The sequence below is a fragment of the Gobio gobio genome, assembly GCF_949357685.1.
Source record: "Gobio gobio genome assembly, chromosome: 16".
In the NCBI taxonomy this organism is placed as follows: Eukaryota; Metazoa; Chordata; class Actinopteri; order Cypriniformes; family Gobionidae; genus Gobio; species Gobio gobio.
The window spans coordinates 28,957,034-28,983,730 of NC_137109.1; the positions used below are offsets into that span (position 1 = coordinate 28,957,034).

The following is a 26,697-nucleotide window of genomic DNA, read 5'->3' on the forward strand; positions in this document are numbered from 1 at the left end:
GGCTAGACATTTAAGCAAGACCACATATTTGATTGGGTTACATTTTATTAAGCGTCATATTTTAGAAGCATATAAACATGCATAGATATTCCACAACTGTTAAAAGTTAAAACTTTCTTTGTCATCACTTCTTTTCTCACCTAAGTGTGGGAGAGAAAAAAAGAGAATCAAGCAGACAATTTTGCTCAGCATAATACAATGGCTTGATATTTATCTGTAAAAAATAAAATGCCAAGAATAAATTGTGAAGACACAGAATACATACTTAAATTCTCTTCATTTCTTTTACACACATCTCAAGTTTTTCATGCAATGGTCCCCAGTTTTTACATTCTATAAAAGACAATGGTATGCAAAATATAACAACAAAACCAAAACATTTCATAATGAATAAAGAGGGTAAACTTATGAAAATTAATAATACAGATACCTGAACGCAAACCCATTAGTTCTTGAAGGATCCTCTCAAGTTTTTCTTGATGTTGCAAACAATTAACACAGCCTGGATAGAGGGAGTTAAAAGGATTAGGTAGGTTTGAAAATATAAGACACTATTTGTGAACTCGAAAAATCTACTGCATGAGCTCTAAGATGATAACCACCGAAATTCACCTGATTCATGTGCTCCTTCAGCTGGATGCACAGCACCACTCTCTACTGTGGACAGAGCAGCATGTGCTATGGATACAAATACACACGAAAATATATTAGAATGGAGATTTACAAGTAAAAAAGTGTTATAATATTTCACAAACATTTACTACAAAGTTTTTGCCTATTCAAGATTGTATTTGAACATGGGATGGTAAACTATACCAACCAATATTTAATTTGTGTTTGCTCACCATTCACACTTGCTTATTCATATGTACATGGACACTACTGTTGAAATGTTGGGAATGACCAAGACATTTTGTTTTTGAAAGAATTTAATATTAACATGTACTTTATCAAATCAAAACATTTCTAATGCTGCAAATATTAGTATTTGAAAATAAAAAAAATAAAAATACTATCTTAACCAGCAATGACAAAACTGTTTTCAACTGCCAGTCTACTAAGAAAAAACTAATCTTTAGCTAATTTGGTACAAGAGGAAACCTTCTTCGTATACAAGTACAGATGAAAGTGGTTCTTAATTGGTTATTAGGAGAAAACAAACTTGACCAAATCAGGACAGAGAGAAGTGGACAACAGAGGACATCAAAGGGGTCTAGTTTGAGAAGCAGTCTTCTCTGAGGTCCTCATTTAGCAGCTTCATTATCCAGTGAATAAATCGATGTTTGAGATGGTCAAAACAGTTTGATCCTAACATCTATATGAAGAGTCCAGTGTGAACCCTTAATGAACAGTTTGAAGAACACAGAACTTATTTGAAACGGAAATAGTCATTTAAAACATTTTATAAAACCTTAAATGTAATGTTCGATCAATTCAAAATGCAACCCAACCTGAAGTGTATACATCATAAAAGCATTTGTGTTATATATATTTTTCTATTTTACATCCGTAATTATTGCAGTGCATTATGGTGGCATGGATGCCAATGTACCATCCTATAATTGAGTTTGAACAGACACATAAATCTCCATTTCAAAAAGAATGATAATACTCAAAGGGGAGGCATGCACACACAACTCCTTCACATGCATGAATTAAACAGGCTTCAACAACAAGCTCCCAAATGCACCAGTCAATTCAGCAAAGCTATTACTGCGCACTTCACAAGGATATCAATCCATCTGGATTTCATCTGTTCAGGCAGGGACATATCTTGCAAATAAGAAATGTAAATAAGACTCAATTTAATGACTCAGTTTCCTGGTGGCTTTAGGAAAGAATATTTTGCAAAGATAAATTAAGAGCTGTCCTGTTGAGATTTGTCTGTGTGGCTTAAGGCAAAGGGTGGCTATTTTCCACATTTTAGAGACTATAATGTTCTTGAATATTGCTTTGATACACCCAATGTTTTTTTGTACATAATGGAACAGATTTACTAAACATATTTTAGGGGCAAATTAGCGTGAGAGTATAATTCTCCAATTCCATAGAACTGCAGATGGGAATGAAAAGTTCAGCGCGTGACCTGACAATGCACAAATTAAGGAACACAGACGCAGCCAAATCATTTCCATAATGATCAACGCAATCTACCAAGAACACCACAAATTAGGGTCTGGTTTGCTTTTTTTGGGTGGTAAATAATGGCGGGACAAAAAAAAAAAACAGTAAATTGACTAGCGAGAAAAATTAGTAAATCACCTTGCGTGAATCATTTAAACAAACACTCTTCTCCCATAAATTTCACATCTGAAAGGGAAACTCCTACAAATACAAATGCAATAAGGTCAGCCACAAAAAACCCTGTCGATGCCTTTTCAGCACTATTTTTTTTCCCCCACTGAGTGTCTTTAGTAAATCCTGACAGTAATTTCTAATGCCAAAAGAGGGTTTGCACTGGCGTAAGCTGTTAATAAATCTGGCCCAATGTCTTTTAATTTTTAAATATCACAAAATATTGGCAGTAGCTATGTTACCATCCAAAGTTGCCAATTTAAATTTAAATAAACAGCGCAAAATATTTGCGAATAAACCAGCGTTCAATACAATGGGTTGTATACAATAAACGCTGTCATGTTTTCTTGCATGGTGTGTGTGTGTGTTGGGTTAATAAAGGCCACCTGAGCTTTGTAAGAAAAAAAAATCCATATTTAAAACTCTAAAATATGGATATAATTGATTGTAAAATATCTAGCTTCCTTCCATATTCACCTTATGCAGAAAGTGTAAGGCTTCTCGCAGTTCAAAACGCTCACGCTACATCCGACGTCATATGTTGTGCCAGTTACGCTTTTTTTGTAAGTTGAATATGGAAGGCATTCTGGCGGAAACTAGATATTTTGCTTTATAAAGTTTTAAATATGGATATTTTTCTTACACAAAAGCATCATTTCGCTTCAGAAGGCCTTTATTAACCCCCCGGAGCCGTGTGGAGTACATTTATGAAGGATGGATGCACTTTTTTGAGCTTCAAACTCAATGGACCCCGTCACTGTCATTATAAAGCTTGGAAGCGTCAGGATATTTATTAATATAACTCTGCTTGTGTTCATCAGAAAGAAGAAATTCATATACACCTAGGATGGCTTCAGGGTGAGTAAATCATGGGGTAATTTTAATTTTAAAGTGAACTAAATCTTTAAATGTTATGAAGCAATGAGAATACTTTTTGTGCACAAAAAAACAATGTGTGATGCTGACACACGTGTCATTCTGTGGCGTGCTGCACTGTCTTTACTATGTGAATAGCGTAGGAGAATGACATTGAAGAGAAAAGATTTTTGAATAAAGTCGTTATTTTGGTTTTGTTTTTTTGCGCACAAAAATTATTCTCATCGCTTCATAACATTAAGGTTGAATCACTGTAGTCACATGGACTATTTTAAAGATAATAATGACGTTGCTGCCTATGGCTGGTTCAGAAACATTTTTGTTTCCTAAGATGAACAAAGGTCTTATGGGTTTGTAACAACATGAGGGTGATTTGATTTTTGGATTTTCATTTTTGGGTGAACAAACCCTTTAAATTATTAAGACTTTCCTTGTGAAACTTCATTGGTTTAAAAGATCTTGTGTTTTAAAAGGTGTTGAAGACCTTCTGAGAGTATTAGAGATATACCTGTTATTTATCCAGTCTCACTAATGCACTTAGCATTCCTCTAGTTGACAAAAGTAAATAAAAAAAATAAAAAATAAGGACAAATGATCGCACCAATTCTTTTTCTCTTTGCCGAAGGCAAACCATCATTGTTCAAGTGCGTTTGGCCCACACTGGGAAGCAGTGAATTCCTCGTCCTCATACCTTTCATAGATAGAATTAGAGGAAATATGATTGGAATGACAAAGCAAGCATTAAATAAAATCAGAGCCCTTCATTTACATAATCATTTTGTCTAGGTATTTACCATGTTATTCATGTTACATAAAAGTATGATATCAGCAAACATGATCTTAAAATCTAAAGATACACATAAAAGAAAAACTATCACTGAGAAAAGTACCTGGTAATCCTGTTGTTGGTTTATTATTAGGAGTGGTTTCTAGAGAGGACCGTGTAGTCGGAGGTGTCTTAAGAGCCAGCCTTTTACGGGTTGGGGGCTGTAGTCCTGATGGCTTGATTTGCGGTATACCAGAGCTTGAAGGCTTTGCAACTGCAACCACATTACAGCTTACAGAAAGCACAATTACTATACAATATAGGCTAGTAACAAAAAGTACAGTTTTTGAAATAAGTCTTATGCTCACAGAGGCTGCATTTATTTGGTAAAAAAAAAAATACAGTAAAAACAGTAATATTGTGAAATATTATAATTTAACAGTTTTCTATTTGAATATATTTTAAAAAGTAATTTATTCCTGAGATGCAAAGCTGAATTTTCAGCAGCCATTACTCTAATCATCAGTCACATGATCCTTCAGAAATCATTCTAATATGCAGATTTGATGCTCAAGATTGGTGCTTATCTGCACATTTATCATCAATATTAAAAACAGTTGCACTGTTTAACATTTTTGTGGGACTTAATATTTAAGAATTCTTAAATGAATAGAAAGTTCAAAAGAACAGCATTTATTTGAAATAAATAAATAGTTTGTAACAAATGTCTTTACCGTCAATTTTAATCGATTTAATGCATTCTTGCTGAATAAAAGTATTTTAAATAAAAAACCTTGAACTTTTAAACAGTAAAATAATTATGCGGAAAAATAAAATGTGTTTAAAAAAAAGACAAAATAAAAAAAAGTGTATAAGCCACTCACCAGCAGTGAAGTTATATCCAGTGACAGAAGAAACCATAGAGGTCTGTTTGCATTCCCAAAAAAAATAAATTCACATTAACACATTTAAACCCAATAGGACCAACATCTTTATGTATCCCAGTGACTGATTCATAGCAACATAAAGCATCGAGTTTCCTACCTTAACAGTGCTAGCTGATGCTGTGTTCTTGACAGGTGCGATGTTCTTCCCCTTATTCAGCTGTACTGACTTCCTGTTGCCAAGCAGGGTGCTGGATGAAGTCTCGGGATGATGCAGGGCCTGTGGACCTTGGATAGTCTTTGGTTTGACTACTGAGGAGTTCATGGACGATTGTGGCCTTGGTGGAAGACTGGATTTGGGATAACTGAGCTTAGAGGAGAGTTGAGGAAGCTGTCTTTTGATTGGAGGTTTAGTGGGAGGCTTGTTCTCATTTGCTGGTTCTGATGTACTGTGACTTGAAATGCAGCTCGCTGAGACCTTCTGACTTGAGCTCTCAGTTGCCTGTACAACATCAGTTCCATTGTGATTACTCACACCAACAAGCTCATCATTCGATTGGACCTCAATACTGTTGATCACAGAGAGTCTTTTTCTCATAGGTGTAGGCTTCGCATCTCTCAGTATATCAAATCTGGGTTCTCTGCCAAAAACGATAGGTGTGGATGTAAACATGAATCTTGTCTTCATGTCCAATGTATCATCCAAACAAAAAATACTGTTTCTGCTAATGTTTCCCACATCAGAGGAAGGAACGAACTCAACTTCAGGCAATCCAGGTCTCTCTGTTTGTGTATGATGCTCCTCTGCTTTGAGCTCAGGAGCATCATTGGGAGCATCTACCGAGCAAACAAAAGCTGAGGTGCTTATCTCAACGTCTGTTTCTTTGATGTTAGAGACTGGTTTAGTGATTCCCAATGAGTTAGAAGCATCATTATCCTGGTCAGCTAATTCTGTGCTTGAGGGCTTTATTTCAAAAGTGGTGTCCTTCAAAACTGGAACTTCTGACGGAGTAAGATCAGTGGTTGTATTATGTTTCGTAAACTTCATCTTAGCTGGTTTTAAAATATCTGAGCTTGATTGTTCAATCTCACTAGAGGGGTGATGAGGAGCACTGGCCATTTGCTCCACAATATCAGCTGTTACATTGACTTTCTTTGTGTTTTTTATTTTATCATCCTCAGCAGAGTTAAGACTACCATTTGTTTTTTCTTGTGGCAGAATGTCTATAGTCCCTTCAAGCTTTTCTTTGAGCTGTTCTTTAGTAGAATTTAAGGATGCACTGTTATCAACAGATGAATTGGTTTTAGAATGTGCACTGTCTATATTAGGAATATCCACAGTTGTATTAACCCCTGTGTTAGGACTCTCTTTAGTGTCATGTGACTCGGCCACTTCAAAAGTGGTATTTCCTGACTTAGTCTTTATATGGGGGACATCAATATCCACTGTTGAATTATGTGTTAGGTCGGGCCGCTCCTTTGACTCTTGAGACTCAAAAGTGCTGTTCTTCCCCCTGACGTTGTTTAAATCAACAGTCACATTAACACCAGCGTCAGACAGTCTTTTCGAGTCTTGATTCAAATCAAAAGTGCTGTTCTTCCCTGTGACGTTGTTTAAATCAACAGTCACATTAACACCAGTGTCAGACAGTCTTTTCGAGTCTTGATTCAAATCAAAAGTGCTGTTCTTTAACTCTGCACTCATGAAATCAGATTTCTCTAAAGATGTAGTGGATACCGTGGGGTCTTTGCAGTGCCCATCTGCTTTATCACTAATGTATTTCTGATTCTGTAGTGATCTAGTAGACATGCTTCCATCTGCCGTCTGACAGCGCTCTTCAAGAGAGCAATTAAGTCTGAAACTGATGGCAGCCTCTTTTCTTGGTGCTAAATCTCCTTCGTCCTTATTTTTTGTTCGATTTTGTGATGGTGTGCAAGCAGGGGAATTCAACACAGTTCCTGCTTCATTTGAAAGAAACGATGGGCCGACAGTGTCATCAAGAAATCCAGACACTTGGGGAAAAGGTTCATCTGCAATTGAATAGAAACTAGAACACAGATCTGGCAATTTGATAGCCTGGTAAGAAGAAATGGGTTTCTGAAGAGATGCACCCGATATGTTGCCACCGGCCTGGGCAAGCTTTCGCCTTAGAAAGCTCTCCATTTCAATAGCAGGCGGGTCTCTGAAAGAAATAAAAATAATTAATTTGTGGCTTCCTGAAACCTACTTACTGACAATCACACATCTCACAAATAATGACACATTAGTTACATAAGGAAGCACCAGTTTAAATTCCTTGAGTACTGATCTAAAATTAAACACTAAACTACCACACGGAAGAATCCAAATGTCTTATATAAACATCTGATAATAGTTCAGGAAGTATAACATTAAATAACAGACTAACAATTCTCAGCTTGTTTTTTGTTTGGTATTTTAGAATTTTGACACACACACATTATATATATATATATATATATATATATATATATATATATATATATATATATATATCATAAAGATTATTTTAACAACTTGCATAACGTTATACACAAGAACAATTTACATTAATTCCATTAACACACTGGCATTTTTAACAATAAGAAGAATAATTGATTATGTACTCAGCTTGTAACTGACAACTGCAACGAATGTTTGGCTATGGTAACACAAATAACCCTTGACACGGAAAATTAGTAATACGCCTATTTATACGATAAGGAACTAACAAACTGTTTTTAAACAAATAAACAGATCATAATCTTTAGGAAACATTATAATCTTACCAGGTCTCTAAACAGGCCGAGTGTTAAATATTTCCGTGTCGATTTGAAAACGGGGACATTCTAGACATTGGACAAGACGCTCAGTCCTTGACCAATAGGAGCGACGATCTGTGAGGCGTCAGAAATATCACAGCGCCCCCCAGCGCTGGCAGTTATATATAATAGAACGAACACCTCATTTTGACCAATATTAAAATTCCAATATACATTGTAGCATAGGCTACATGTGCTTTTATTGACTTATGTGCTTACATGAATAGTTTTTGAGCTTATATGATATTTTTTTTATGTCAAAGCAAGTCTAGAAAAACGTCATATCAACAAACATCCAACACAAAAAGTATGATAACATTTCATTAAAAAAAACAAAATAAAAAAAAAACAGACAGACATACAAAAAGGTAGGGGGGCTGAGTTATAACACTTTTTGTTTTCAGCATCTACTAGAGCACTCAAACAAAGAAGCCACCAATTCAAACCTCTGCATGATTATATCACTGCCCTATGAGTTGATGTCAAATACATAATGGGCCTTTGTTACAATCTACCCCACTGCTGGGGTAAGTTGTAACAAAAAGATGCAAAAAGCAGAGGCCACATATATGCAATAAGCTTTAAAAAACAACAGGTTTATTGAAAAGATCTAAAAGAACAATATAAAACAGTGTCTTTCTGTGACTGACCATATCTCAAATCCACTTACTGTTTGACAGGTGTGTGTACATGTGTAAATTAGTCTACTTGAACAAACTTTTTTTGAAATAAAAAATGTATACATTTAAAATGTATAATTTTTTTTAACTCCAGTGTACCTAAAGAAAATGTAAGTCTAGCAAAAAAAGTGTAAATGTGTGTGTGAATATTCTCAATCAGAGTAACAATGGTGCAAAATCAATGTTTTTAACCTTAACGTACAGGCTTGGTGAGCCCATGCTGCGGGCACAATTTACACTTCCTTTGGCTTTGAGTTGACAAATGGCTCTATACAGACAACATAAAAGTTTTTGTTATCTGAGGTCTCCTCACCACTGGCTGTCCACATTTTCACACATCTATATGTCTGTCTTTTCCACTGTCCAGGCATTCTGTAAGATTATTACAAAGAAAATGTTCTTAGTTGTATGTGAGGGGATGGTTATAACACTTTTTAAAGATGTGTTACAACCCACCCCTGTCAGCTTTTGTTTAGCTTGCTGTATTTGGGTAGATGACAATTTTTGTAAAACACCACTTTTGATGAAAAACATAATTATTATATAGCGTGAAGTCTGATGTTTGAGAAAATATAAGGGGTCACTAACTTTGTCAATTCTTTCACGGTTTTTTGAACATTTTTACTGAAATGTGTCCAATGGTGTGCCATAGCAGCAATTAAAAAACGTAACACTTTTATAGTGATTCCAAAAGAGTTAAATATTTTAACAATTCTGAGACAAAAACTTACCATGTGCACATGTCATGGGCTTCACTGGGGGCTTCAGTTAGGGATGGGCGTATCGATATGAAGTAGATACAGTGAGGAAAGTAAGTATTTGAACACCCTGCTATTTTGCAAGTTCTCCCACTTAGAAATCATGGAGGGGTCTGAAATTTCATCGTAGGTGCATGTCCACTGTGAGAGACATAATCTAAAAAAAAAAATCCAGAAATCACAATGTATGATTTTTTTACTATTTATTTGTATGATAGAGCTGCAAATAAGTATTTGAAAACCTGAGAAAATCAATGTTAAAGGGTTAGTTCACCCAAAAATGAAAATTCTGTCATTAATTACTTACCCTCATGTCGTTCGACACCCGTAAGACCTCCGTTCATCTTCGGAACACAAATGAAGATATTTTAGTTGAAATCTGATGGCTCTGAAAGGCCTCTATTGGCACAATGGCACGGTTCACTCTCAAGACCCTTAAAAGGTACTAAAGACGTCGTTACAAAGTCCATCTCACTACAGTGGTTCTAAAATAACTTTATAAATCGGCGAGAATAGTTTTTGTGCGCAAAAAAACCCTAAATAACGACTTACATAGTGATGACGATTTCAAAACACGGCCTCATGAAGCTTCGAAGCATTATGAATTAATGAGCCGAATCATGATTCGGATCGCGTGTCAAACCGCCAAACTGCTGAAATTTGGCGATTCAAACTGCTGAATCGACTCACTGAATCATAACGCTTCGAAGCTTCATGATGCCGTGTTTTGAAATCGTCATCAAATGTAAGTCGTTATTTAGGGTTTTTTTGCGCACAAAAACTATTCTCGCCGATTCATAAAGTTATTTTAGAACCACTGTAGTGAGATGGACTTTGTAACGACGTCTTTAGTACCTTTTAAGGGTCTTGAGAGTGAACCGTGCCATTGTGCCAATGGAGGCCTTTAAGAGCCATCAGATTTCAACTAAAATATCTTCATTTCTGTTCCGAAGATGAACGGAGGTCTGACGGGTGTCGAACGACATGAGGGTAAGTAATTAATGACAGAATTTTCATTTTTGGGTGAACTAACCCTTTAATAATTTTGGTACAGTAGCCTTTGTTTGCAATTACAGAGGTCAAACGTTTCCTGAAGTTTTTCACCAGGTTTGCACACACTGCAGGAGGGATTTTGGCCCACTCCTCCACACAGATCTTCTCTAGATCAGTCAGGTTTCTGGCCTGTTGCTGAGAAACACAGAGTTTGAGCTCCCTCCAAAGATTCTCTATTGGGTTTAGGTCTGGAGACTGGCAAGGCCACGCCAGAACCTTGATATGCTTCTTACAGAGCCACTCCTTGGTTATCCTGGCTGTGTAATTCGGGTCATTGTCATGTTGGAAGACCCAGCCTTGACCCATCTTCAATGCTCTAACTGAGGGAAGGAGGTTGTTTCCCAAAATCTCGCAATACATGGCCCCGGTCATCCTCTCTGTCACAGGGTGTTTTGGTGTTGGTTCATGTTCATGGTTCCTTGTTCATGTTTTAAGTTTATCATGTTCTTGGTTATGTTTTAGTGTGTCATGTTCACAGTCTTGTCATGCACTTCCTGGTTTTGTCATGTTTCATTGTCATGTGATTCCCATGCCCTCATGTGTTGTGTCATGTCATTGGTTCATTGTTTAATCACTGTTCACAGGTGTCACTTGTCTTGTCATTAGTCTCAATGTATTTAGCCCTCATGTTTGCCATGTGTCCTCGTCTGTTATTAACGTTGTAACCCGTTGGTGGTGAGTTTTCTAGTCAAGTCTGTTTTGTTTAGTCAAGTTTGTCACAGCCAAGTTTTGTTTGTTGTTTTGCCAAGTTTTTGATTTATGTTAAGCCTTATGTTGAATAAAGGAACTGCACTTGGGTCTAACAACTTGCCTCCAGTGGATCCGTTACACTCTCCTTAATACAGTGCAGTCGCCCTGTCCCATGTGCAGGAAAAACACCCCCAAAGCATGATGCTACCACCCCCATGCTTCACAGTAGGGATGGTGTTCTTGGGATGGTACTCGTCATTCTTCTTCCTCCAAACACGTTTAGTGTAATTATGACCAAAAAGTTCTATTTTGGTCTCATCTGACCACATGACCTTCTCCCAAGATTCCTCTGGATCATCCAAATGGTCATTGGCAAACTTAAGACGGGCCTGGACATGTGCTGGTTTAAGCAGGGGAACCTTCCGTGCCATGCATGATTTCAAACCATGACGTCTTAGTGTATTACCAACAGTAACCTTGGAAACAGTGGTCCCAGCTCTTTTCAGGTCATTGACCAGCTCCTCCCGTGTAGTTCTGGGATGATTTCTCACCTTTCTTAGGATCATTGAGACCCCACGAGGTGAGATCTTGCATGGAGCCCCAGTCTGAGGGAGATTGACAGTCATGTTTAGCTTCTTCCATTTTTTTTTTTAATGATTGCTCCAACAGTGGACCTTTTTTCACCAAGCTGCTTGGCAATTTCCCCGTAGCCCTTTCCAGCCTTGTGGAGGTGTACAATTTTGTCTCTAGTGTCTTTGGACACCTCTTTGGTTTTGGCCATGTTAGTAGTTGGATTCTTACTGATTGTATGGGCTGGACAGGTGTCTTTATGCAGCTAACGACCTCAAACAGGTGCATCTAATTTAGGATAATAAATGGAGTGGAGGTGGACATTTTAAAGGCAGACTAACAGGTCTTTGAGGGTCAGAATTCTAGCTGATAGACAGGTGTTCAAATACTTATTTGCAGATGTATCATACAAATAAATAGTTAAAAAATCATATTGTGATTTCTGGATTTTTTTTTTTAGATTATGTCTCTCACAGTGGACATGCACCTACGATGACAATTTCAGACCCCTCCATGATTTCCAAGTGGGAGAACTTGCAAAATAGCAGAGTGTTCAAATACTTACTTTCCTCTCTGTATATCAATACTGAAGTGAGTATATTGAAAAGTATCGATACTCAAATAAATATATCGATACTAAGGTGGGTTTTTTTACCAGTCATTTTGTGTATTTAAAAGAAATATTTAATGCGTACAATATGCATAACCCTATGTTAGCAATAAATTGTGTAGTATAGAACTATTTTCCTCCTCATCTGGACCATGATCTGAATGCAAGCAAATGCTGCGAGACAGAACCAATCAATCACAGAAAAGCGTTCGCTCACTGATGACTCTGTATTCAAACAGGGCTGAGTTTCCCCAAAACTATCATAAGAAACCATTGATTGTAGCATTCATAGTTTGTGCAATTACACTTATTTAAATGTAATATTAAAAGTTCATATTGATCATTCTATTCTGTAACTAATGTTAATACAAATCATACACTATCAGAATAAAAAGGTTGCATTTTATGGGTACAATGGCCTGTCACTGGCAGTCCCTTATGAAAATGAACCATGTTTTTACTACAGTGACCGTAGTTCAACTATAGTATTTGTAGATTCCCATGGTTACCACTGCAAGTAAACATATTTTAACCATGTTTAAACAAAATATAATCTAAAAAATTGCAATTAAGCATATTGAATGTTAAAATTCCTTTCAAATATGTTGAGATGGTATCTTTACCCATTTTACTCTTAGTAATTAAAATAATTTAATTAATTTAATAATTTAAAAGTTCAGTTTAGAAGTATCGTATCGTATCGATATTGGCGATACTGGCCTTGAAAGTACTGTATATCGGTATTGTATAGAAAACAAAATAAGTGGTATCGCCCATCCCAAGCTTCAGTAAAATGATCTTGAATGGGTTCCTTCAACTAACTAAACTTGTCAGTGGAATTGCCCAATTTAAAATCAGGTCAAATATCAGGTCAAATATGGTGTCACTGTCACATGTCTGTCCTGTCTCATGGAGCACATGTGGGGCACGTTCAAAGCTCAAACCGCAATGTTTTGCTACGGTTTCTGGATGAACGTCATGTTTCCTGGAAACGGTGTGCAACAGGTTTGAGATGTGTTTTATCTCGTTTGGTGGGTGTGTCAAAAATGTCAGCCCAATCAACAGCAACATGTATATAATCCACGCGGTATTAAAGAGACAGCTCGCACAATGGGTCCAAGTAAGTTTACAAATGTGTCCGCTGCAGCTCAGTACGCAACAATTGAAGATATTAGAAGACATGATTATCGTAAAAAAAAAAAATTATACAATATATATATCAACATGATGATGTATTTATTTATATTTTTAGCTTAATTGCAAGGCAAATTTCATATATGGTAATTCAGTGCTTTACATAAAAATGAGAAAGAAAATACAGGCTATTAAAAAAGTAAGAACTACAAATAAAATAAAATAAAATTAGAATTGATTACCAGGAGATAAAACAGTTAATTAAATGGGATTGGGATGTTGTCTTTTATTCTGGACGGCAAGGGCAGTGATTGCATCGAGTGTATTTTGCAGTATTAAACACATATTTATATCGATTTCATCAGGCTCCGAAAATTCCTAAAAAAGAACACAAAGAATGGCCTTCTCAGCTGCCATAGTTGCAACTCTTGCGTCATCAGAACAGGGTGTTCAACGCAGCACCGTTTCCGTTTAAAAAACGTTTTTTTGGGGCTGAACGCAGCCGTTGTGTTTTGTTATTTTGGGCTATTTGCTTGTGTCTCTGTCTGATCCCTCCTCGTTGTTATCTGATTAGTGTTTGATTCCTCCCACCTGTTCCCTCCTTATTTCTTGCCCTTTATAAGTTCCTTTTGTGTGTTCAGTCTTCATGAGATCGTTGTCTTGTTTACGTTCCCCGGTTTCCTGTGATTTTCCCCGTTTGGTATGTTTAAGTTATATTGTTATTTGGTTTGTGTTTTGCCCCATTGTGGGTTTTGTTATGTTTCTTTTTGTAAATAAATCACTTCCCTCTGCACATGAGTCCTCACCTCAGTCTTCTTTAAGTTTTACGTGACAGAACGATCTCACCCAGAGAGGACTCAGCTGAAGGAGTTTGTTTTTTTGTTTTTTCCCCCTGTGACCATGGATCTTAGCAGAAGCTTACAGGTGATGCGGCAGGTAAACTCTAAATACATCCGTCAGCAGGGGGCGGGTGTAAGAGAGTTTGCCTGCCAATTCCTCATCGAGGTGCATCACATCTACCTAAATGAGATGGAGGTCTTCAACCTCTGCCTAGACATGCCTCTCAGTCCTCAGGAGATGGGGAGAATGGGGACTCCTAATTTCTGGGAGTTTGTGGACCAGCTGGACTCCAGTCCTCCTAGGACCATGGTCCCGAAGGCTCTGGGGGCCCGTATTCCGGGGGCCCGTATTCCGGTGGTCCCTGTTCTGGAGGACCCAGTTCCAGTGGTCTCTGTTCCTAAACGAAGGAGGAGTCAAAGGGCTCCTTCTGCGCCAGTCCTGGTGGTCCCTGGTCCGTGTTCCGGTGGTCCCTGTTCCGGTGAATTGTGCTCCGGTGGTCCCTGCTCCGGAGGTCCCTGTTCCGGAGGTCCCTGTTCCGGTGGTCCGTATTCCGGTGGTTCGTATTCCGGTGGTCCCAGTTCCGGTGGTCCCTGTTCCGCCGCCATGCTCTGTTAAGTTTTACGTGACAGTAACACAGGAGGACATGGTTTTCAGTAACAAAATGTATCAAGTTCCTATATGCTTTCAGAAATATATGGATGGGAAAAATTATTTCCATTTACTAAAATAGACATTGTAAAATTATGCCTGAGGTATTTATTAACATTTCCTTTTAATTTATAAAAAAAAAAAAAAAAATATTTGGACCATGCTTGAGATGGTTTAAAATTGCATAATGTTTTAAAATTAGCATGTTAAAATACATTACATTTTGCTTGAGAAACTACAATTTAATCGAATAAGTTATTATTATCATAAGTTATATTATTTTATCTGCACTAAACAAAAGTACTAAACAAAATGTTGGTAACAGAAATGACATTCTTGCCTAAACATCTGGTTTCTTTTCTTTATAAAATCTGGATGTGCCTATTTACAGCCTTGATAACCATCATGGGATCTGGGATGAAGTGGCTAAATAATGAAATGACCATAGGACTCCTAGCTTCTCCCCCTATAGGCCAAATTCATTAAAGGGGCACTTCAGTGCTGGGAAGATGGATGTGTATTTAAACCATAGACAGTAAAAGAAATGGACACTTCCTGATGGCTGAGCGTACTGAGCAGCATCAGACTGAGCTTTACGACGTAGATGTGACGTGAGCAACCTGTCTGACAGTTGTAATTCTTCTAATAGTTGTGCAAAATGAAATCTGAATCACCGAATCTAGTAGAGACAGAGAGAGTGAGCAGGAGCAACTTTTGATGAATGAAGCAGAATTTGCGACATCTCTATCGGCGTTTATGCCTCCACCTCCCCCCGATTGCCTCATAGACCGTAAAAGATTGCCTGCGAGCTTCTCCTCGGGTCTATACGGTACAGCGCAATGGAGTCGCGTGGTTATGACGCAATCGTTAGCCTATTTTTTTACAAAAACGGCTTCTACGGGGCGATAGTGTAAGATACAAGGTAATGGAGCATTTTATACATTGTCGTGTTTGTTTAGAAATAAACAATGGACAAATGGAGTCTTTAAACGCCTCAGATGTAAAGATATTCGCTGTCAAAGTGAGGCCAAAATGAATGGGAGTCAATGGAATGCTAACAGCAGGTGATGGCTTGGTTAGCAAAGGCTGCCCCTATGGAAGGTATGCTTTCCGGGGGCTGGATTACCCCCTTGATTTAAACCAACCGGCAACCTCCCCAAGTTTCTCTTTGAAGCCAATACGGAAGTGACTTAAACTGCAATTCATCGACTGGCCACTAGAGACAGGCTCCAGAAGGGAGCAGAATCTCATTGAGCCCCATGTTAAAATGGCCAACTTTACAGCAGAATAAAACATTTTTACAGCCTGGTACAAATTGTGGTTTTGGTCTATACGGATAATTTTGCCCTTCATGACAACTGTGAGGAGGGGAGGAGGGGGGGGTGAATTTTTTTTATTTTTATAACTCATTCATTTACATTATATAAAGCCTTAAAGTTCTGCATAATTAAGGGCGTGGCCACTTTGAGTGACAGGTGGATAGCCATTTATCTGCTGTCTGTTAGTCATTGCGTCACTTCAGCTCTGCCCACGTCCCGCCTTTTTGTCCATTTTCTGTTATCCGGGAGTGACACGCGATGACGCGCTGCCAAGATGGCAACGACCAGCTCGACCCTACTTTGTCTCATGTGGATGAAAGACAACAACTCCCAGAATGCCCCGGCTATTGGTTATCACTTGCCCACCGCGGCACCGCTCCCAACGTCGTTTTGATATTCATAGATATAAATTAATTTCGTTCAGTTAGAGAACAGACACTTCAATTAAAAACTGAAGTGTCTTTTCAATAAAGTGTGAGTGAGTCGAACAAAAGTCACGGAACAAACGCAGCAGGAGTCAGATTTCATTCATCACGAGAGCGAAGAGCTGAGCAGAGCTGAGGTAAGCGCGGCTGTCATTCTCGGTGCGTGTCCAGTCTGGCGCGTTATCAGGTCGCATGTGGAAGCTAAACTTTCATAGGAATTCATTGAAAAGTTGAAACACTCACTTTGCTCCGTACCGCTCCGTTATGAATGCCCGAGCCGAACGGCAGCGGGCGTGCGCATTTACATTCTGTGAGTGAGATCCCTCTCCTGTGGGCGGGTTGAAAACATGTGGAACTAGCTCCTGTAGTCTCTAGGTTCTGGCCAAAAATCCTCCGATGACGCAAAATTACGATATTTGCTTCATCTGAGGATTTTTTTCCAGAAATAAAATGCATAATTCTCTTGTCTCAGGGGGACATGAGGGGGGATATACTACCGGGTTTCTACTGATACAAAGTTACCCTTTAAGCAATAGACCCTTTTCACCAGAGCCGGCCCAAGGCATAAGCGAACTTGGCCCCTTGGCCACCAGGGGGCCCCCAAGAGCACATGAAATGACTTTTTGCTGCGTGTTATTTTATGATGATTGAAATCACGAAATGGCCTTAAACAATTACTAAATAAACTGCAAAATGTTACGTTTTCTAATATATGCACGGATTGATTCTGACAGCGCTGCACGAGCTCGCGGCGCCATCGGCCTGATACTATTCGCTTGTTAGCCAGGGTTCAAAGTCCAAAGTGCGAGAAAATCTGCCTAAAATGTACTGGTCAGTTGCCCGGTAACCTTTTTATGAATGGATGGATTTGAGAATGCGCTATGTTTTAGTGTGAATATCTTGTCTGACATGCTGCATGTTTTGGACGGAGTACAGCATAGCTTCAAAATAAAATTTTATTATAGGCTAATTATAATTGCCTTTTGGTGTCACATAAACGTTCATTTTTCAAAGTGAAGTGATTTAATACACAATTTTTAGACTTTTTACAACAGTCCCTTGTTTCTATTCATTGTACAAAAAATCTGTATAGACCCTTTTCACAGACTGTGATGATGCGTTTTAACGGTTTTGCGTTTTGACTTGTATTTACATTTTTTTTTTAATGTATGTTTTTTTTAATTGTCTTATTATTGGTAGTGTCGATGTAATGATTTACGCTCTGCCCTAACTACAAAGTAAAATGATCACAAAATGATCTTCAGTGCTGGGTTTGAGTATGAGTATAGATGAATTATGAAACAACAAAAGGAAAAAATATGTTAAAGTTTATTTTCAATTGAAAAGGGTTAACATAACTTTTTATTGAATAAATAGGCCCATCTAATTGATAATGACCACTGGTAGTGTGGTGTCAACTACTCATTATTATTTATCTTTTTATTTATTTATTTATTATTAACTAAAAAGTGGTGTTATAATGTGTTTCTGGTCAAAATGACTGTTCAATTAAAATGGTATCTAAATAAAAAAATTGCTTAACCATGTTTCTAATACTGGTTTTCACTAGAAAGAGTTGCATCATGCTCTGTGTCCATACCGCGCACCGCAATTCTGGGAAAGGGGTAATGCCTTGGAAGGCCCTGTGGGTATTGTAGTTCTCATGGCAGATCCGTGTCCAGTCACTAACACATGCATTTAAAAACGAGCAACAGCTGATCTAGAAAGAACGACAAAACAGTGACCAATTAAAGTCCGTTTTAAAATGAGTACATTCAGTGGACACACTGAGAGGGGGCTCTGTAAATGTACATTTACTGTATATGAACTTGAATTTAATTCAGAAACTACGTAAGTAACCTAGCCACGCGGCGATTTAAAATAATGGCGCGTCGTCAACGACAACGACATTGTGGCGTAAACATCTAACATAAAAATAGCTTCGATCCACTTGATCTTAATTAAAAAATGAGATTGCCAATTCTACGGGAAACATGTGGACAGCATGAGGTCAGGGGATCTCGCGCGCAGCATTCCATTGAAGATCTACAGGGGATTAAGGATCTTCACCCGCTTCATAACAACATGGAGATCCTAAAATGACAAAACCTTTTAGCCCCAGTCAGGACTCACTTTCGCAAGCACACACATATTTAAAAACTATTACATCGCATTTGGTGTGCTCAGTTTTTTCGGGATACCCGTTCCCCCTGGTTGTGTTAACAGTGCACAACTCATCACATGACTGACTGCAATTCCCATCAATCCCTTTGACGCATGCGCACGACGCGTTGTCTGGCAGTGGTAAACAGACGTCAGAAGGGAGTCTTCGCCTCGAGTCAAAACAAAACAAAACAAGAAAGATCTACGAGGAATAGCTGTTTGTTTATCTCCATTAACAGCACAAAGGAAACGATTTCGCATTAATTTCACGAGACGACCAAGTTATTGAAAACAAGCAGGTTTCTTCGACTTTTACCGGAGGGATTTTAACTCATAAAACTAGAGTTGGCTAACTAGGTGTTCATCTAGTTGCTCTCTCTATAGTAAAACTACGCTTTCGAGTTTTGTCCCAGAGGCCGAGGGGCCGGTGATTGTCAAGAAGTAGACGAGCTACAACTTTTTGTCTCTTTGAAGAACACATCGACTGTAGTGGGATTTGGGAAGGCTTCAACGGAACGGAACGGACACGTTCGGCTTAGATGTGCCCGCGCGAGCATCGTGTGTAGCTGCGTCTCGAGGAACATGGCAGATGGTGACACGCGCCAGCACACAGCGTGGAGGACCGTGCAAACTTGAACGACAGTAACATAGATTTGTATTGTGTGGTAAAACCCATAAAACAACCCGTTATGCTCGAGCACTCCTGTAAGATATTGTTTTGGTATTTTTTTAATGTAAAGAAAATTATCGTTTTTTTCTCTCCGTACGGCTTCTTTTGGCGATTTAACATTCTTGCTCAACGCATTTGAATTAGGATGCACTTCGTTTGTTTTAAGCCTTGCATTTATTGGTTTTAACTTAATAATGGATCCCGATTAATAAAATAATATGGCTTTGTTGACTTTGACATGCAGCTCTAACAAGTAATTTCCATTCACTTGAATTCGTTTACAAGTACAGTATTCCTACATTGTATAGAAATACACTCAGTTTACAAGAGGTGTACGACGCGTATTAAGGTGGTTTGTCGCTTTTTGTAGAGTTCATCAGTTGTTGTTTTTTTCTTGTTCTAAAGTCTAATTGCGAAAACCAATCAACCATTCGCTGCTATTGTAGGAACCAGTTGGAGGTGGATATTTTAGCAATTACGGTGCATGTTATGATTGGTTCTGCGATTTCACTTATTTAACTGCCTCAGCGATCATTTGTATCTGTAAAAAGCTGTTTAATGTTCTATGAAAAGTTCATAGATTATCCCGTTACTCCAGTGCGTCCTCTTTCCTGTGGTTTGAGTAGTTGCGCTTGACAATCCAGCTGTTTTGATGTGTAGTGAATTTCCTTTGTTCTTTCTACATAAACAAAGAGACCCCCATTCTATCCTCGTTTGCTCTATGTAAATCAGAAGGTTTATGTTAGTTACTATTAAGGAGATTATTTGGCCCCTCTAATCTCCAATCTGAGGATTAACTGACGCTATATTGGTGTGTTCAGATTATTACGAATGTGCTCTGTTACCATAGACAGTCACGGTTAAATTTAGTCTGGAGACTGTAGTGTAATATATCAAGGAAAAAATCGCAAATTTCTAAACAAGATTATTTGACTTATTCAGTTATAAATAGTCATACTCTTACTTCCATCGCCCAGTTGGTGTATTGAACCGTGTTTTTAAAAGCATCGCCTCAAAACTATTTCACTGAAATCCAGCCATCGTCTGAAATTATCTGGATTGCATCGCACAATGGAGGAAGAAAACGTACCCCCGATTGACCCAGATTTTGAGCCGCAGAGCAGACCGAGGTCATGTACATGGCCGTTGCCTAGACCCGACATCTCAGCTGTCAAAGCAGGGGGGGCAGACGGCTCAGAGTCTGCTGCTGGAACTCCGCCCGCCGAGGATGATAAACACGAGCCTCAGCCAATCATATCCGAGCCTGAGAAAGTCGCGGCCTCGGAGGGCGGGGTCGTCGCTGGCTTGGGAGGGACCACGCCTCGAAAAGGCACTTCCCGGCGTAATGCCTGGGGTAATCAGTCCTACGCAGATCTGATCAGCCAGGCGATTGAAAACTCGCCAGAAAAACGACTTACTCTGGCGCAGATCTACGATTGGATGGTTAAAACGGTGCCGTATTTTAAGGACAAAGGAGACAGTAACAGTTCTGCCGGATGGAAGGTACGTAGAAGAAAGTATTGATTCATAATTTTGAATAATAATCAGGGTTTTAAATGAACTTTTTCACTCACCAGCCAATTTAGCTACTAAAATGTTAATTTACCGGACATTCAGAACTTCTACTAGCCAAAACAAAAATATCAGAAATAAGCCACATTTTCATAAAAATAAAAAATAAAATGAATTGAAATCTATTTATTACAGCGTTCTGAAACATCTCCTCCACTGACATCCATTAAAAAAGACAACCACAGTTTTTAATAATATTAATCAGGGTTTGAAATGAACTTTTTCACTCACTAGCCAATTTAACTACTAAAATGTTAAGTTACCGGCCATTCAGAACTTCTTCTATCCAAAACAAAAATATCAGAAATAAGCCACATTTCATAATTTAAAATAAAATTGAAAATATCGTATTGAAATCTATTTATTACAGCGTATTGAAACCTCTCCTCCACTGACATCCATTAAAAAAGACAACCACAATTTTTGATAATAGTAATCAGGCTTTGTTTTAAATACAATGTTAGTAGCTGGTGAGTGAAAAGGTTAAATTTAATGCCTGATCACTATTATCAAAAATCGTGGTTGTCTTTTTTAATCAATGTCAGTGGAGGAGAACAAAATCTAGAACAAAAAGAAGCGAGGAAAGGCAACAAGGATGCACAAATAAGAAATGAGAAGCACCCTTTGAATGTGATAGAATCTAGTGAGCTAGTGAATTCATAGCATTACCTGCCGGTTGATTGGCTGGGTTTCATTTCAAACCCTGATGATAATATTTTCAATCCTAAACCTTGTTATGCAGTAACATTGTTTCTATTTCATGTTTAAATGTTAGATTTGATTGATTTTTTTTGTGTCGTATTTAGAACTCCATTCGGCACAATTTATCACTCCACAACAAGTTCCTGCGAGTGCACAATGAGTCCACGGGAAAGAGCTCTTGGTGGATGCTCAACCCTGAGGGTGGCAAGACCGGCAAAGCCCCTCGCCGCCGCGCCACCTCCATGGACAACAGCAGCAAACTGCTTAAAAGTCGTATGCGAGCAAAGCAGACTAAAAAGCAAGCTGGAGCAGCTGGGATTGGAGGCTCTGGAGGTGCCCTGCAGGGTGAGGGTGCTTCCGGCGCCAGCGGTGCGGACAGTCCCGGGACTCCGGGTCAGTTTGGAAAATGGGGAGTGAACAGCAGCAGCCCTTCCTCTCGTGGCAACCTGGATGACCCCGACATGTGGACGAGTTTCAGGCCACGCACAAGCTCCAATGCCAGCACGCTGAGCGGTAGGCTTTCTCCCATTGCCACCGGGCAGGAGGACGAGGATGACCTACCTGAGGACGGCCTTCTTGGTGGCTATTCTACAGGGAATCTTCCCCCAACACTAACTGAGACCCTCATGGAAGAACTGGATTTGATTGACGGGCTCACTCTAATGACGGGTCCGCAGGGGGGTGCGAGCCCGAGCACGGCTCCCCCTGCCCCGCCTCAACCTCTGCCCTCTGCATCCACTCTGCTGCCTCGAGGGTCCAGCTTTCCCTCATTTAGGCAGCTGCAGCAAACGAAGGCTTCGCAGGGATCCACTCCTCCAGGTTCGCAGAGCTCAGTTCAACCCAGCGCCGGATCCAGCACAGGCCTTTCTAGCTTCGGAAATTCCCTCTTCAGCCCTCTGCCCGGTCCTGGTCACAGTGGTTTCAGTACTCGTGTACCCTCAAGCCTTGAAGCTCTCCTGACCTCTGATTCACCTCCACCCAGCGATGTCATGATGACCCAGATGGATCCTCTCATGCCGAGCCAAGGAGGTGGCGTCCTTTTGGGGCTTGCGGGATCTATGTCCAACTGCCAAGCTAAAGCAGGTCAGATGATGTTAAGCAAAGGCATTGACACAAGCACGATGGGGCAGATGAGCCTCCAAGCTCAAGCCCAACTCCAACACTCACAGATGGGCTTTGGAATGATGCACTCATCCATGAACCAGGAACAGCCTCAGCTCGCAACTATAAAGACCCAGCATCAGGTGCCAGGCGCTGGGCTTCAGCAGCATGGTGCTGTCCCGTCACCTGGTGGGAATGGAGGCCTGCAAGGTCTAGGCCAATTTGCGACAGCGCCCTGCTTCATGCCCTCCCAGGACCGTCTACCCACAGACTTGGATATTGAGATGTTCACTGAAAACCTGGACTGTGATGTGGAATATATTATCAACAGTGATCTTATGGATGGAGAATTGATTGACTTCAACTTTGACCCCATGATGCAGGGTGGGCAGGGCTATACTGGGTCAGCGACCACACAGAGCTCCTCCCATCACTGGGTGCCCAGCTAACTCCATTATTAAAGATGAGAACAGGTAACACATCAGAGTTTCGGTTTGCTTTAAAGGGATAGTTCACCCAAAAAATGACATTTACTCACCCTCATGTTGTTCCAAACCTGTATGACCTTTAAACATACTTTTTTTTTCTTTTACAGGATTGTCCCCCATCCTTGTAACAACTTTGAAAACAGATGTGGCACATTGCCAGAACACATTCTCAATTTTTTTGCCTCTGCATTTGCCATTGTACCTCAAATACATAAACCGCTTTGGCTAAGGACAACACGCACTTGGCCAAGAAGTCTTGTGTCAGAATTTTCAATTAGATGACAAAATCAAACCTCATACATGTCAAGTGCCAATGTCAACTGAAGAGTGTGCTGTTGGACACAGAGAGCATGGTCTTGAAACATATATATTTTTTGTCTTTATATGTGCAACTTTTTTATTTTATTTGAAAGGTGCCGTTTTTTGGCCAATCTTGGACTAAAGAAGCACAACTAATAAACAGCTATCATGTTTATTGCATTAATTCCTATGATGCATAGTGTAAGATGGAGATGGTACTCCTTGATCTCCTTCACTCTGATAATGGAAGTCATTCAGCCAGGAGGATCAAACTCTGCAGCTTTTCTTAATGTGAACCTTTGTTCGTTGAACAGCAGCAGAGAAGTCTGAGCAGCCGTGATTCTGCATTGATGGTGTGACTTCCATAGCTGGCCTAACGTTGCCCCTCTCTGAGGACGAAAACAACATGGCACCACAGGAATGTCAACTTGAGAACAACATTAAGTGGCGATGGTTTCACCAACCCCAGAACACAGAGCAGCTGAACTGTTACGATGTGCTTTAAAAGCGCTCTATCAGTGATATAATGCATACTTGTGCATCAAAGGGGCGAAACGTTGCTGAAAGGTGTTTGCTGATGCTGTGGTGTTCAATGTGCAATTAGTTTGGCTTTTATGACCTCTGCTCTCAAGAAGGTGTTTTTTCTGTGATGTGCTGAAGAGGCTGATAACTGAATGATGATTTAACTGTCTGCTCTTAAGTGTTTGTTAGTGATAACAACAGTATGAAGAAATGTGATTTTTTCACAGGGCATTTTGATGCATTTTTAATCCTGCCAACAGGTTAAATGGTATAGTGTTATTGTTGGAAACTCGGTGCCCTTTTGCAGGATGCAATATCTGAAGATTTTTTTGTGTGGGTGTGTGTGTACATTTGTGTGCGTGCAAATATGTTTAATACTCCCGAAACTTGATTCCAACACACTGACAACAGAATTCAAGGTTATGCTGAATTATTTCATTAAGGCACAAAAGAAAGTTTGCTTTCTGAGTTCTATGCGAGTTTGAAGCGAATCTTGAAGAAACATGGCTACGATAATGAGATGTTATGATTTCTCTGGCGTGTTAGACTGTGTCCACAGAGGCACAGAGGAAAAAAAACTATTTTTCATAAACAGCACTACTCATATTTTGTATTTTAAAAAAAATGTTATTAAAGAACAAAAACAGTTGGATATAACGACTATAATTCTAATTTAGATTGGAGCGCTATCGTTAACATATATTAATAAGAAACCATGCTGTTAATTAGCTTTTTTTTAACGGTCATTTTCTATGTAATCTTTTATTTTTGTAAAAGATGAGATGCATATAGATTTTATACAATAACCAAAGGAACACTAAGGACTGCATGTTGGATGGATGGATGAATTGCAGTGCGAATAATCTTTACGAAACCTTTCCGAAACATCAACATGTAACCTGATTTGATTTATTGCATGATTACGTTTATCAGAATACAATGCTCCAAAAGTTGAAATATGCTATAATTGTTTGTGCTAAAAAGAAAAGAAAAAATATCAGTTTTGCTTGGTTGCATCATGAGCTTTCGAGGCAATGATTTCATCTCAACACGCAAGACTGGTCTGACCGAAAAGGATTAATCCAATGTTTCACTCTCAGGGTTATGAAAAATAATAATTAAAACAACTTCTGTAAGGAAGTAATGAGATAATCATGTTATGACTTCAATGCTCACGGCCTTGTCTAAATTGTGAAAGTCATTTATGCAAGCCAGCGTCATAGATATTTTAACATTGCAGAAATATATCTAATGTTGCAGTTTATTATGAGAGATTTAATGTATGCATTTGTAGAGTTTCTACAAAAAACTTGTAAACTGCCAATGAACACTATAGCATGTCGCTCCAGAGCAAACCATACAGTTTTAATGCCCTTTTCTTTTCAACTTGGACCTTTTCTGTAATAGAAGAGTTGAGTTTTATTTAATAATAATTTGTTCTGATGGTTTTTACCCTGTTAGCTCAAAACCAGCAGTCTGAAGATTTTTAGGGGTGTATATATTGGCTTCAGTTTGAGAGCTTGACATTAGTAACTCTTATCACATCAATGTAATGGTCTAAGCGCGTTAGATTGACTATTAAAGCGCTCTCTCCTTTCAAAGGAATCATTTTTATCCTATTCATCGGTGCTAGATTTTAAATATGACAATTAAAGTGGGCCATATTTGATTGGTGCATATGTAGATATCAGGGCCTTTAATAATTGTATGCAACATATTGGGTTCTTAATGTAGAACATAGTATGAGAAATGTACCTATGTTTGAATCCCAAACTCTCAGTTTTTCTATATTATAAAAGAAGCTGTGAATGGGGAGGGAGGGGCCATCTCACCACATATTGTGTAACAGTGCACCTCATTAATGGTGTCAGGATGGTGTAACGTTTGATACAGCAATTGATGATTTTCAATCAACCGTTTACATCGATGTTCTTGGCTTTTGGGGCATCTTTTCTCATGTTTGTACATGTAATGCAGCTCCTTGATGTGGCTGTTATACCTGCATGGTACATCTTCCAGAAAGCTATAGGCTGACAGTCAGCTTTGGCATTTTCTTTTGTCATTTGAGTGTTGATAGAAGTTGAATTTTTGTCATTCACACCCTGACTTAGTTTTATTTCTCAAAGTAGAGATATTGAATATTGTATTTGCCCCATCAGACATGTCAAAAGGGCTGCTGCATAAAATGCAGGAATTTCTACACCTTCCCTCTTTCCAAATCACAATCTATCTTTCCTTGTTTGACATTAACCTTTGTTTCCTTTAGTATTCATTCTTTTAGTTCCTTTAATTTTTCTAAGAGAGTTTGCTAAGTATCCCAGTTGATAACACAGGACATTAGTTTATGATATGGGTTGGGTTTTTTCCTCTCTTGTTTTGGGTTATGGTGGGATGTAAAACTGACGAGTTGTGCATAGCCAATATACTGTATATGTACTTGATTTCTTTTTTGTTGTTGTTCAATTAAATTTGTCTCCCCATATTTTGTTAGTCAGAGGTCATTGAAAGCAGTTCAGCATAATAGAAATAAACCTAATCTGTTTAACGCAGACTGTTTTGTTATGTTCATTCTTTCATTGGTCCCTTTATTTGACTAGCACAGATGTATGGCATTCGTTAAATCCAGACTAATTGAGCAGTCGTAAATATGATTCACATAACAGCAATATGAGTCTCAGATTAACCATGCATACAAAATGTGAAATGAAACAAATTAAATCTGAATGACCTGGCATGAGGTCGCAACTCACCATTTGGATTAATTCGTTTAAAAAAATCGTGGTTACCATGACCCACCAAGAACGTTTGCTA

At 38.8% G+C, this 26,697-nt stretch overlaps 2 protein-coding genes across 3 annotated transcripts; one reads left to right on the forward strand and one right to left on the reverse strand.

Moving 5' to 3' along the window:
* Positions 1-30: 30 nt before the first annotated feature.
* LOC307140177 (uncharacterized protein) lies at positions 31-20,374 on the reverse strand. Of its 2 annotated transcripts, none has more exons than XM_079839464.1 (9): positions 20,292-20,374; positions 4,982-7,004; positions 4,822-4,864; positions 4,062-4,211; positions 3,773-3,862; positions 613-678; positions 431-502; positions 266-333; positions 31-140 (listed from the first exon to the last, which is right to left on the reverse strand). In XM_079839464.1, exons 2-8 carry the CDS (start codon positions 6,983-6,985, stop codon positions 266-268), a joined length of 2,493 nt encoding a protein of 830 aa, XP_079695590.1. In that variant the 5' UTR covers positions 6,986-7,004; positions 20,292-20,374; the 3' UTR covers positions 31-140. The 2 variants fall into 2 exon arrangements, with proteins under 2 accessions (XP_079695590.1, XP_079695589.1); XM_079839463.1 differs by lacking the exon at positions 20,292-20,374 and adding an exon at positions 7,609-7,674.
* foxo4 (forkhead box O4) lies at positions 18,654-26,435 on the forward strand. The gene is made up of 3 exons (XM_079839465.1): positions 18,654-20,704; positions 21,580-23,049; positions 23,172-26,435. Exons 1-2 carry the CDS (start codon positions 20,273-20,275, stop codon positions 23,023-23,025), a joined length of 1,878 nt encoding a protein of 625 aa, XP_079695591.1. The 5' UTR covers positions 18,654-20,272; the 3' UTR covers positions 23,026-23,049; positions 23,172-26,435.
* The last annotated feature ends 262 nt before the right edge of the window (positions 26,436-26,697 follow it).